The sequence below is a fragment of the Lottia gigantea genome (assembly GCF_000327385.1).
Source record: "Lottia gigantea unplaced genomic scaffold LOTGIsca_176, whole genome shotgun sequence".
NCBI classification, from domain to species: Eukaryota; Metazoa; Mollusca; class Gastropoda; family Lottiidae; genus Lottia; species Lottia gigantea.
The window spans coordinates 170920-184570 of NW_008708241.1; the positions used below are offsets into that span (position 1 = coordinate 170920).

The following is a 13651-nucleotide window of genomic DNA, read 5'->3' on the forward strand; positions in this document are numbered from 1 at the left end:
GTTAATATATCTGATGAAAGGCTATCTACAGATGTCCTAAAAGAATAGGCAGAAATTAAATTCAAATTCTGAAGTAATTTCATTTATAAGTATGTATCTGTTTGGCAAAAGAAGACCAATTATCTCTTTGACATGCATACAGTTTGAAACTGGCCAATAAAACACAATACGGTATTACATGATTGATAAAATGATCGTACAGCAATTGAAGAGTGCTGGCGATGATCCTCTCAAAAGTGAATTTGATACAATTTCGAAACGTACAGTGGTAAATTCAGTTAGCGTGATTGTCATCATGAAGGTTTTACGGTTTTCTATATAACACAATATCATAAAATGACGACTCGTCATTTTAACATGCAAGCGCAAATAATTCTTGACATGAATTTCAATGGTGAGCTGTGAACACTATTACTGATTGGCTTAGCTAAAAAAAACCTGTTCTGAGACTACAGTATGATTGGTAAAAAAAATGGCGCGTCTGTCCGTTTAAGCAACTTGAAATGGAAATCCTACTTACTGTGAAGCATCTTTTAAAGCTTTCATCTCATCAGGAAAGGCGAGTAATCGTGGATTCTTTTCTATAGCCTCCTGCAATGAGTAGATGGATAGTAGGCATTTTTCAGAAATGACTCGAGAAACAAATATTATCCTGATTTGGCGAGGAGGTCAATTGGTCTATAGTGCAGACTTCACAGCCGTTGGGGATGTTACTGGTTCACTCAAAACCTTAGCATTCTACATCATGCCCTTTGTAACTTGTAACAAGACCAAAGATTTGGACCCAAAGAAGCATAGATAAGACAGATATTGCCAATGCTTTGGGGTCTTGGTTGTGGGGTTCTTCATCATAATGGTCATAGTGTGCCGTTTGAATTTGTGTTAGCGATAAATTCGTATGGTAGAAATAAGCTTGTTTTTCTGCATGGGTTCGTTCATTTGAGTTTATTATGGAATTCAATTTCTGGAAACCAATGGATAGAATGGGCCCTGATCAATCTAAAAAGTTCACACGCAAAAGTAAACTTACCATGACAACGTAATGCATTAAATTCATCCGGGGCTTATTAGCTCGTATTTCAGTCAATTTGACTAAAGAAGACAATTTGAAGCCTGCAGCATTCCCTGCATAATTTCCCTATAAATAATAAAAAATAATTTACATGTCTAAATATAGCATGTACTTTATCTATATAAACTGTGACTATGAAAAACTTAAAATAAAAAAAAAACCAAAGAAATTTCTTGTCGATTATCATAATGAAATATTACATATTCAAGTAGTCTCTGGAACCCAGACTTCTCCTGTCTACGACGAGGATATAAACAAAGAGTGTCTGGATGATAGAGACTAATTTTTAAGAGCCGTTTTCGTGAAAATTTACATAGAACAAACGTTAAATTTAAAATATCTCGGTAGCTATTGATAGTAACTAATAAATTTTGAACTATAAATTTAAAATTAAAAAAAAAATGTTAAAAAAAAATTCAAACTCACCGAATTGAGGTAATTGCCAGCAATTAAGACCAAATAAATCAGCTCTCTCAAAGACTGGTTATCTTTTATATCTGAGCAATGAAAAGAGAGAAAGAGGTGTGAATATCAAAGGCGATGTAGTTGTAGTTTAAATTCAAGAATAGAAGCAACAACGATAATGATCTTGAAAATTTTAATAGCCATGAATCGAACCTAAAAATCCGTCAAAATCAGCCCCAAAAATACACGAAATGACTGAGATGATGGTTGCAATATTCCTTTTTAAGTTCGAGTTCCTCTTTCTAAACCCAATCTCCACATGATGTTTATTAACAATTGTCATACAGTTAAGAAAATTAGCGGAATTCACAGAGAAAAGAACTCCAACGTGATCGCTTTTACCTTCACCACAAGGCCAAAGAAAGCGACAAAAGATTCGATAGAAAGGAAAATCCCGTTTCGAAAGAATCAGACAAATGTTGAAATACATAAACGTTTTAGGAAAAAGGGTTTCTATATTTCGTTGATCACAATGACGTTTTTGATTAGTCACGAGTTTGTAACGCTTGAACCTTCGATCCACAAACAGAAAAAGCCCTGGACTATCCCAGAATGCTACACTATATTCTCCTGAAAAAAATTGGCTTTGAATCCACACAGTAGACGCAAAAATACCTCAAGAAAAACCACAAACAAAAAATATTCCCTTAGACTCTGCAATAGAAGCAAACCCGTTGATTTCCAAAAAGTTTTAATCCAAAATTTAGCGCAGAAGCGGAAAGTATTTAGAGCGCATTCATGTCCGAAATCCTTAAGACCGAATAGAAAATTACCCAGGGTTTTGATATTGAATATCATTCAAGACCAGATAACCTTAAACGAAACAAAAACACACAAAATGATGACGTCGACGTATTATCTCACTACGTCACATCTTATGTGTAAATCGCTCAAAGCATGCAAATTAAAGACGGATTACTCTACAATGCCTAATTACTGAACTAAGCCGCCACAATTTTCATCCACCCAAACCATTTTGATTGACATTTGCATACTTCTTACTTACTGTTTGAGTCCTAAATATTTACGAATCCTTTAATCCAACGTAATCGCTTAATGAAGAAGCCCCTACGTGTGAAAAAAATTGTTTTCCACGGCGGTGAGCGGATTAAGGTCATGGCTACTTACAATGGATTTGTTTGCATAAAAAATAGTTGATTTTACTTACACAGTTTGCATTGTTTTTATAAGTTATCTACAACCCGCGAAGTAATAGTCCCTAGTAGAAAGCTTTGAAGTCAAACCTTATGTCCAAATTTGAGACGTTCTCTTCGCAATGGACAGCATCTGTTAACTACCAACATCACATCGCTTGTCCGTTTTAATAATGAGATTTGGCAATATGAATTTCTATTTTGTGTTCATTCCGCATATTTCAAAAACAAATACTTTATTCCTAACAGTGCATTTCTTAACCGATTATCACGAAAAAATCCTTTGTAATACGCTTTATTAATGTTTTTTTTAATGAAATATCATGAATATGTTATTTGTTTTTTCTCATATACTGAAATTATTTAGTTCGAAAGAAAAGCCGAGACGATGGTCTTTACAATGATCACGACTTTGAAACAAAGCCAAATAATTTAGAAAGCCTTAAAGGAAATAATGCAACTTTTGCAAGATATTGTTTCTAAAACGTACAAAATTATAATGCGCTGAGATGCGTTATGGTGATTTTTCTTTTTTAATTCACGAAATCGGACATTCACTTAAAAAGATGTATGCCTATCATTTTTGCACGTATTCGACGTATTCGATTTGGTTTTTATGAAATTGTCCATTTGCACATTCGTTTTAAGAAATTTTTCGGAATTAAGACCCATACGCTTTTTAAGAGACCAGAAAAAACTTTCAGTTTTACCCACCACAAATTAGAGACGCATGCTTCTATTCTATAAACTAACACAAAAGCTCTGACTTTTTCAATAGTTTTTGAGTATTATACTTACAGATTATTATGATACACGTAAAGAACATTTTGTCCTTAAAATGGCACTTTAGAAATCGAGACAAAGCCATTCAGTGAGCATTCATATACCCATCAAAATTCATGCTTTGGATTCAATATACAAGGGGCTCAACATCCGAATAATAAGAGACGTTCGATTGTTTTACCGGAAGTTGAAAACCGATATGGCAAGTTCCCGCTAATACATTACGCCATCTTGTGTAAATTGGAAATCAGAGAATTTTATTGGCCGAAGTCAGCAACTTCCCGCAAATCAAAGCGCCATATTTCTATCACTGCATTGGTATAATTTTGTGTACATATGCTGAAAAAATATCCCACAGGCGGATAATTCGTATGTGTGCCAAATTTTGCAAAACAAAATACTTATTCCACGAGATTGAATTTGATTGGTATATGTATGTCTTGATCTTTGTGCAGTGCAACCTATTATAAGTATTATATATAAAAAAATAAGTAAAAGAGATGCTATTAGTGCTCAGGAAGCATAATACTATAATGGTAGATAGATACAAGTTAAACATCTGAATATAAATGCTATTATTCGAGGTGGGTGTGCTTTGTCAGCCACAAAAAAACTAAGTGCAACCTTTTCTAAAAAAAAAAAACAAAACAAAAAATGTGCAGATGTATGTACATGGTGATAATGTAAGAAAATTTGGGGCAAAGATTTTGATAACCTTAAACGTAACTTGGACGAATTTGAAGCCAATGAAATGTGTATAAAAAGGACAAATATCTCAAAACACCCAAAGTCTCATAGCAAGGTTCGAGAAACCAAGTTGCTTGGCAAAATCTGAATTAGATCACAGACAGCAATCATGCACTACAGATCCATTAGATGATTAGTACATGGTCGCTCAGTTTAATATTTTATCTCAAAATCTTTGCCCGTTTATAAATGGTATAAGATGTGCTATCTATAATAAGAGTTCTAAGGTTATTAGCGTTATAAGGCAGCGGAGGTTAGGAATGAATGTCTACCTTTTGCAGCTTGAATAACAGACTCTATATTAGGCCTGATCCATTCCATATTATCGTTGAATTCTTCCTTGATCAACAGACCTTCGATTCGTAATGTATAGCTGAAAATGTTCAACGTTTACATGTAAGCAATTTGTCAATAAAAGACGCTTTTCTTTTACCAACACGATCAGAGTCATAAATACAAAAAGCAACTTGGGGTATTTCAAATGGACATTGCCGTCAAAGTGTAATCGGGGGCATATGATGTTTCAGAAGGATAGGCAGTAAGTTGATGCCAAGACGGATATAAAATCCGGGTTTGGAAAGGCACAGGTTGGTATCCCTGAATTTAAGGAGGAATTTACAATGCCACCAATGACCTTCCAACTATTGGACTTACCAAAATGTACCTTTTATCTGGTATACCACCAGCACAAGGGGATATAATCTGCCCTACATGGCATGGCCTACATCTCATCTCATTTCATGATGCTTCTAATATAATTTAAGTTCGCATTCGCGTAATTTGTCATGTAAAATTTAACATTAAAGTTATACTGCTACATAAAAATACTTACTTTGGTAGTCCCATCAAACAAACGAAAAACTTCTCTGCTTCTCCAAGTTTGTCTTTATTACCATCATAAGCTTTTATTATGTCGACCTGCAAGATTGTCAAGAGAACCATCTTAGTGCTTGGCAGTGACGCTGTTATTATTGAATACCTTGTCGAGTATATGCACAATTTATACAAAAAAAAAAAAAACAATATCAAGTCACGACATTTGGTCAATAACTAATTTGTACAACATGTCCAACCATTACAAAGTTCACTTTTTATGAAAAAGGTCACAAGTAAAAGTCGTATATACTTAACCGTATCACAAAGAATGACATTTTTTTGTTATCCCTTTATGCAAATTATTAACATCTGAGGTCATGCTGTTCTCTTCGTAAGGTCTCAAAGGTCATCTAAAGAAATTATGCAAATTCATCGTTCTATTAATGAATAAGATATACGATATTTTTATCAAAGTAGAAACAGTTTCAAAGGGCAAAATACGTTTGAACTATTGGAAACGAAAGGTCATGCTGTTCTTTTAAACATTTAAAGTTAAAAGTTCAGAATCGGAAATTATGCAAATGTACGTTCATTACAAATGGCAATTCATCATCCAAATAGTTATTATTCTTTTGTAAGCAAAGTCAAAAAGTCATCACTCTATAAATTACTTATAATAAAAACGAAGATTTGTTAATGATGTTGTTAGATTGATTGGCACGCTTCAATTGTGAACGCATGCAGGCAAACACTAGGACAGCAAGCTTTTATCATTGCAAAAATAGAGTCGTGTGGTCAAATTGGACGGTACGCCGAACATACATCAAAACATAAATACAAACATCAACAATTTAACGCCTGGTCAGTTTTAAATATGTCCATAGATAAAAAGTGCAACTGTTTAACCATTTGTCCGGCATTGTCCAGTTTGATGTCTATATATCTATCCTTATTGATATGTCAATGGCAAAGTTGACCTCGCTTGACCTTCCCAATATTCAATAGTCGATGTCCACTCCCTTTGACATGATCTACCTATGTTCGCGCCATTCTAATACCCTGCATTGTCCAGTCGTTGATAGAAGTGGACGGGTCAGTCTTTTGTGAACTCAGGGGTCAAGTAAGGGGAATCGTGATTTGCTCTAGAATACAGACATCGTTTCGACAGCTATAAAAAATTTGTTGCTGCGATCATAAAATGATTATAGTAACAATCGGCGAATACTATCAATTCTTTTTAACATCATCAATAAAAGCGATATATCAAATGAATACTTTAAAAATGGCCGAGGATTACAATTTAAAGCTTGTGGGATTTTATAGGAATTTATTTTACTTATTTTTCGGGTCATTCATAAGTCAATGGACACTTAAGGATTAAAGTTTGAATCTAAGAGAAAATATGTGAACGATCATAAGTGTTGATTTAATCAATTTTAATTCCCCCTGATCGCCACTGTCCTAATTATTAGCTTCAAAACACCTTGAAGAGACCATCTTACTTGATAAATTCAGGTTTCATAACAAGGAGATTTACAAGTACCCATTAGGATGCTGATAATGATAGCCTATCAATACATTGAAATATACAAACATGATAGTGGGGTAAGACAAGGTTCACGTTTGTGCCCCTTCTATTTCATATATGTAATGAATGACAGTAAAGAAGAAGAGGCACAAGCTATTTAAACGAGTATCCACGGCTCGGGTTGTTAACCAAACTGTCTGGGAAGGGAACAAGCTATAGGCAACGATATAGTTACCTCGTCATGAGTAGGTAGAAGCTTCAACAGTCCTCTTAATTTCTCAGCACCAAATTTACTGCCATCGCCCTCACGTAACAATCGTACGATTTCATCATGAGGCATTCTGAACTGCTTGAGGAAAATGTTCACATTCAAACTGCGCCTACTTTCAATGAGTGTTACCTGAAAAAAGATCATTTATGAACAAGTTGCATTTTGGACTTCCGAATTGCCTAGAAACACACGGAATTTTCCCATGGGGACAATATTCTTAGAATTGTGTAAAATTGTAAATTTACAGGTAAAATATGTTTCATTAAGGTCATGCTAAATATTTTCCCATCAGATTTTTCGCCATCAAAAATCAAGTCAGATCACCAATCCAATGAATGTTTCGTTGACTATTTTATTACCAGTTTGATAGATCGGTTTTAAAAAAGACAAAAACATTCCAGAATTTACATACAGCCTATCTGAAAGTATGTTGACTGACGAGGCTTACTAACACACTATCCTTTGTTAGCTCGACAAGTTACAAAATAACACTGTCTTGTTACTTGTCGAAAATTAAAATACCGTACAGTATACTGTTTTCAAGTTTCAATGTAATTAGGCTGGTATGGCTTGAACTTAAGTCGTGGCAAAGCTAAAAATTTGGATGGTTTGTCAGCTTGATTGCTATATCATGTGATGTCATTTCCGACCACTTTCAATGCCAAAGGAGCTCTTTGCTTCCTTACTTTGGGACGAAGGTGTTAATATGTCTAATAGATCTTTTGGTGTACTGAACGATATACTAAGATCATTTCCTACCTCTGAGTTTTCTTTCTTCTTTTTGTCTGTTCCGGGTGTGCTAGAGTCAGTATTTGTTGTCTGCGGCATTGGATTCACGCTGAATAAATCATCCATTTTAGAATAATCCACTTTATGACTACCGAATAATTTTCCTACCATTGTCCACACATTTATTTTTCCAATGACTTTCACATTGGGAATCTTTTGCCATTGCAGACTCCTCATTTTAGCTTTGGGTTTAGGTGTAATTTGTTGCGGTAGTGCTTTGCTTGCAGCTGGAGATGCAAATCCTCCAACAGGTGGAGGCGGAGGTGCACCAGCAGCTCCAGGAGGTGGAGGCGGAGGCGGGGGACCAGCTCCAGGAGGTGGTGGCGGAGGCGGGGGACCAGCTCCAGGAGGTGGTGGTGGTGGTGGAGGAGCAGGCACAGCTGGAACTGGCACGGAAGTGTCTTTATTGTTTCCACTCGGGACCTTAGGTCCATTTAGTCCTCGTTCACCACAATCTTTGTGACACGAACAACAACACTTTCCATCACTCTGTTTGTCCAATTTTCTGGAAGTGGTCACTATTAGTTTTTGAGCATCTTCCGCTGATTCGAGTAAAGTGCACTTGCTGATTAATTGTTCGGTTGTTGTCCATATTTTATCGGCTGAGGGATCTTTATTGTCGATTTTCAATAAATCTTGCAAACAGGTTAAGAAATACAGCTCCAGTGGCGTGTCACTGACCTGAAAAATGCAATAAACATAGTTGCTAAAGATGTTGCTCATATTTCACTTTTATGAAACATCGCCCGAAGACTTGCTCATAAATAAGTCTACACTAGTATGGTAAAAGTTTTAAAAATTGGTATATGGCGTTATAGGTTTTTCAATGCAAATAACATAGTTACCATAACATGGTGGCATAACCATATTTGTCGAGCATTTAGGAAAAGTTTAGTATAAAATATACAAGATATTTTACAGAGAAAATATTGCTTAATATTATCTAATTATGTGGTATTAGTCCAGCTTGGTGGGTCTTTTTTCATTTTCATCGCATTTCTTGTAATATACATATATGGATATATCTTTTGAGGTCTGTTCAAATCGGACTAAAAAATCTGATTTTTTTTTTCACAGAAATTTTTAATACACCAAATTGCACTACAAAATGACATAAAACCTATTAACAGGGCCATATCAAAAACATAACATGCTATATATGAAAAGATGAAAGGTTATATAAATAAGTTTAGATCAATCATTTTCTAAAGATATTATCATCTTGAAAGTAGGTTTTCTTAAATCATAAAGCCGCAGGTTGTAATTGATATAAACGTTTGAAAGAATGCATTTTTGATAGAACACTTCACTTTTATAGCAATAACCAATTTCATATAGGCAAATGGGATAAATTTCGAAAAATATTAAGAGTCGCAATATGCTTAATTTTTTGGTTCTATTTTGGAAGAGGCAGATCTTTGTCATAATGAAATGTTCGAACGCGTATGATGTAATAAATTTTGATAATTTTACTTTTTTTTTTGAAAAAATTACTATCAATGAAGCTTTCATGCCCATAGAATGTCAGTGAACAGTGCAAAGAACTACCTTCGAAGGTGTGAAAATCTAAGTTGATAATTTTACCGTGATGGAAAGTTTTTGTGGCCGATTTTAATCAACTTGATAATACAATGTTATAAATGAATAAATGAATAATTCAGAATAAATGAATAAACTTGTGTCAGTTGTGTAAAATTTAGATTTTTTTAATCTAAGGAACACGTACGCCTGCCTTAAATATTGTAATTTTAAGCATTCGTAATAAACACGAGTGTCAATGTCAAAATTTGCAGCAAAAACTTCAATCAGGGAAATCTTCACACGTATATACCTTGTTGTCATATTTCATTTGTACACTATCAAAATGTTATATTAAAAAAGTACACCCCGGTTTGGTTGGTTTGGCGTTTCTGTCTCATCGTGTCCAACTATCTACTTTGACCAGAATGCAGATTGTTACTGATTTGGGTTATTGACTTGATTGTTCAGTACAAACGCATTGATTATGTGCATATATACCTTTTTTGTTTTGGATTTTTGCCCCGATTTAAAACGGTAGGAAAATTTGTTTCTAAAAATATTACTTGCTTGCACCCACCTTCAACTTACCTCAGTTGCAATATTGAGGCGGTAAAAATAACACTTAAAACGATATGGTTGAAGACATAAGTTATCAAAAAACCATCTCTTTAGTATATTTTGTGTACAAAAAAAGAAATTTTCTCATATGGGCGTAGTGAAAAAACCAAATAGGTAAGGTATATATGAGTCACTACTAAGGTAATTTCTTTTAGGGTTTTTCCAACATCCCCTAATGAGCTATTAATAGTATTATGCATCTAACTGTCACGTTTTTAAGGACTTGTTCATGGGAATTTTGCTTGCAATTTGAAATGCAATACATGTCTTAGCTTGGGAAAATGTCGGGTTACTTTTTTTCTGTAGATCATTTTTTTCACTAAATTTGATATCAGATAAAAATAGCAATTACGTCTAAAAAGAAGTCTTTACCATGATAAAAAATACCAACATAGTAACAATTTCGTCCTTTTTCAGATTTACTGATGGTATATTTCAATAAAATTCAAATTAGAACTAAAATTTTCTCGCAGGAAACTGTACCAATGAAAGTGGTCAGAGGAGCACATTTTCTAAGATTTTTTGTAAGATTCAAGATCTGGATCAAAATTTTGGTTTTCATCAACGTATCTTAAAGTTTAACTTACCTGCTTGAAAATGGCATTGAAGATGTCAAGGGCTGAATTCAAGTCGAGACCTTTCATTCCCGGAAACTGTTCTTCATCATTGGCTTTATGATCTTCGAACAACTGTAGTTGTAGTACAATATGCTGTTCTTCTTCACTCCTGAAAGGGAAGTACATACTAATAAAGGCGTGAGCAATGAGAATTGGCGAGGAATGCATTTCATAATGGATAGAAAATATGCAAGCTGTAGAAGAGAAGGTTTGTGTGTTTGTATGGTGGAGGGGGTGTAAAGGCTTCGTTTTTCAATCTTTTATAATTTACATGCTGAAAGCAATTATTTTAGTTATCTTTCAAGAGTACCCTTATTATTGAATGAATATTCTCAAGTAGTGAATATGTAACAGTAATTCAATTTTATTTTCGATAAAAGAAGTTATCAAACAAATGACATTTTGGTACGAAAGAACGAAATTGACCTACATCATCATCTGAAGGATTGCCAGATGTCATCAAATAGAAGATTTGAAGCCGCCAGGTTAAATATAGTCCAATTGTTAGCATGTATTTGAAATACAAATAATTGTTAATAGTTTATTTAAACAATACATGATGATAATTACAGTTCTTCAACTTATTTTGTCATTCGTGAATTACCTTCATTCAAATAAAGCTTTTTATTCAGCGTAAAAAACTATCTTTAGAGGGAGAAAGACTCTCAAGTAAAGCTTGATCTTCAGTTGATTCAGGAGTACTCATAAAGGTTCGAAATCTTATGCTCTGTTCATGCCCAAAACACCATTGGTCCTGCTGTGTTTAAAGAGATATGTATATCATGTACACTGATAGCATCAATTTGCACCATTCTATTTTTCAGTCAGACGTTTGTGGTTCCTGCAATACTGCTTTCTCAAAACGTATAGTGGCGTGCCAAACAGGCGCCATTTTGAGCTCCTTGCCCACTTAGCCTCGTTTTGATACTTCTATGAATATTGACGTCATCTCATTAAGAAAGGCCTATTCCACTACAACTCCGTGTTTGATGACGTCATTAATCGCGAAGACCTTATGTGATACAAGCATAAAAATTTGAAGAAAACCTCTTTACAATCCCTTTTAAGTCTTATTACGGTGTTATTTTGGCACACCAGTTGATCATTATTGTAATATTGCTCTACCAAATCAAAACGAGGGCAAGAATATAATACGCGAAACTTCCGTTCATTTTCATAATTGCCAACCAATGGGAGTTTTCTTTCTGTATTTAGTTTACTAGTTCTAATTGATGGTGATTCTCTTTAATTCAACCAAATAGTCATCCCAGATGTGTCAATATCGCTTCTTTTTTTTTCTTGAGCTCAAGCGAATCACGAGTGTTTTTACTTACAATCGTAATCAAAATACTCGAATTTAGGTCAAGATATTTTTTTCTTTTGGAAAATAAACGTTATTTAGATGTCATGTTATTACAGGTGACTAAGAGGACCAAGATTCAATAAGATCAAATCATCTGAAACGGTTTGAAGATCTTATTTGTTGTATGGGATATTTAGACCGTGGGATGCAATTAATGATCTACGACGCAATATTGGTCATAAGTTCAGTGGACGATTATTGCTTGATAGAATAACAAGGGATACGACCGATATGCTTTGCGATGATCATAACTGGTTGCCTCAGTTTTATATGTCGGTCAGTTAAAGCTCACTTGATTTGATAGAATTGACAATGATTCGGCGGTTTTCAATCAAATACCATCAGAAGGGTCATCAGAACATTCGTGAAGCTTATTTTGGCACTAAATTTTGGCTGAAATTCACAATTCACGAATATGTGGTAGAAAAAATAAGTGACTATCATTGGCCCAGACGCAAGGGTTCGATAATGTTACTCATTTCCCACCTTTGACCAATAACTACAACTGTTACAAGGTCTAAATAAGAGAAGTTTAATCAATTTGATGGTCGCTCGACTAATTTTCTATCGCCTCCAGAAATATAAATTTTTAAAATAATCTGTTTTGTCATCATCATATAAAACAAAAATAAATTTTACATAATTTCCTTAGGCAATTTTAATCTCTTCACATAACGAGTAATGATTATTTTAGGAGGAGTGGTGGTTAACTTGTTAATTGTTTGGTGTGATTTTGCATAATTTTTTAATTCTATTTAATTCATTGAATTATTATAAGGTTCGTCATCCCACGCAATATTGAAAGGGGTAACCTAGAGATGCGTCCCAATTCATCCGTTAAGGACATTTGGGCCGCAAAATAGGGCTTTATCACAGAAATAACATGAATGAGTATTTCTAATAGAACGAAAACAGAAGCGGCTGTGAATTTCTGTTAAAGACTCACAGGAAAGTGCTTTCTCATACGACTTGAGTCCGATGTCCAACCCAATCTCCAAAATTAGCCGTCCTGATGAGAATTATGTATTCGAAACACGCCAGCTAATTTCAGTTCAAAAATGAATAACTTGTACTTACTTTAATGAGTTTAAGATTTCTTGTAATTTGAGACCTGCAAAACAAAAATTAAAATTTAGATTTAGATGCTTACAGAACAAATATGTACTGGACAATTTGGTCAAAGGTATTAGACAAGAAAAACCATCATATGTTCATGGATGTCTGGTTTTGACAAAGAGACACTTAAGTCAAATGTACCAACAAATGTGCGTTCGTCAATTCTGATAGATGCAAATAAGCAATTCAAATTTCAATCTACCAGATGTCGAGATATCAGTCATTTCATATAACAGTCAAGAGCTGCACAAATAAACATGGCGGGCATATTCAAATCAAAAGACCATCAGTTATTCATTTAAACAGACGTGAACAGACGTTTCCTTCAGTTACACAAAGAACTTCACAATGAAACGTTAAATATATACTATTGATATAGGTAATTACCTAGAGTCTTATATTTCAATTAATAAATTAAAAGTCAATCTACGTTAATCTAATATTTCAATATTTTCTTTTGGTCTAGGATTTACTAAATCTTTCAGTGACGTCAGTTTTAGAACACGTGTTATGTCCTTCATAACGATATACTTATTACGACCGTTTAGTGTGGTCGGTGGGTCGTGTCTTTTTGACCAATTTGTAATGACTATCATTTCTATTAATACTGATTTTGGGGTCCAAACTACCACAAATAAAATACGCTTCGGGCAGTCATATACATGTACCCGTGTTTCATTTTATTTTTATTGGAAATCATTGTACTGTTCTATATTTGTAGGATGCCCACAAAGAGCGTATATATACAATAAATCTTATCTTATCTTATCTTATCTTATCTTACAGTAACT

The 13651-nt window shown here is 34.2% G+C and overlaps 1 protein-coding gene across 1 annotated transcript; it reads right to left on the bottom strand.

Moving 5' to 3' along the window:
* Positions 1 to 7475: 7475 nt before the first annotated feature.
* On the bottom strand, positions 7476 to 10507 carry LOTGIDRAFT_142199 (hypothetical protein; the record flags this gene model as incomplete). The annotated part of the gene is made up of 2 exons (XM_009051965.1): positions 7476 to 8306; positions 10352 to 10507. The coding sequence occupies 2 exons, from the start codon at positions 10505 to 10507 to the stop codon at positions 7476 to 7478; spliced, it is 987 nt and encodes a 328-aa protein (XP_009050213.1).
* Positions 10508 to 13651: the final 3144 nt, after the last annotated feature.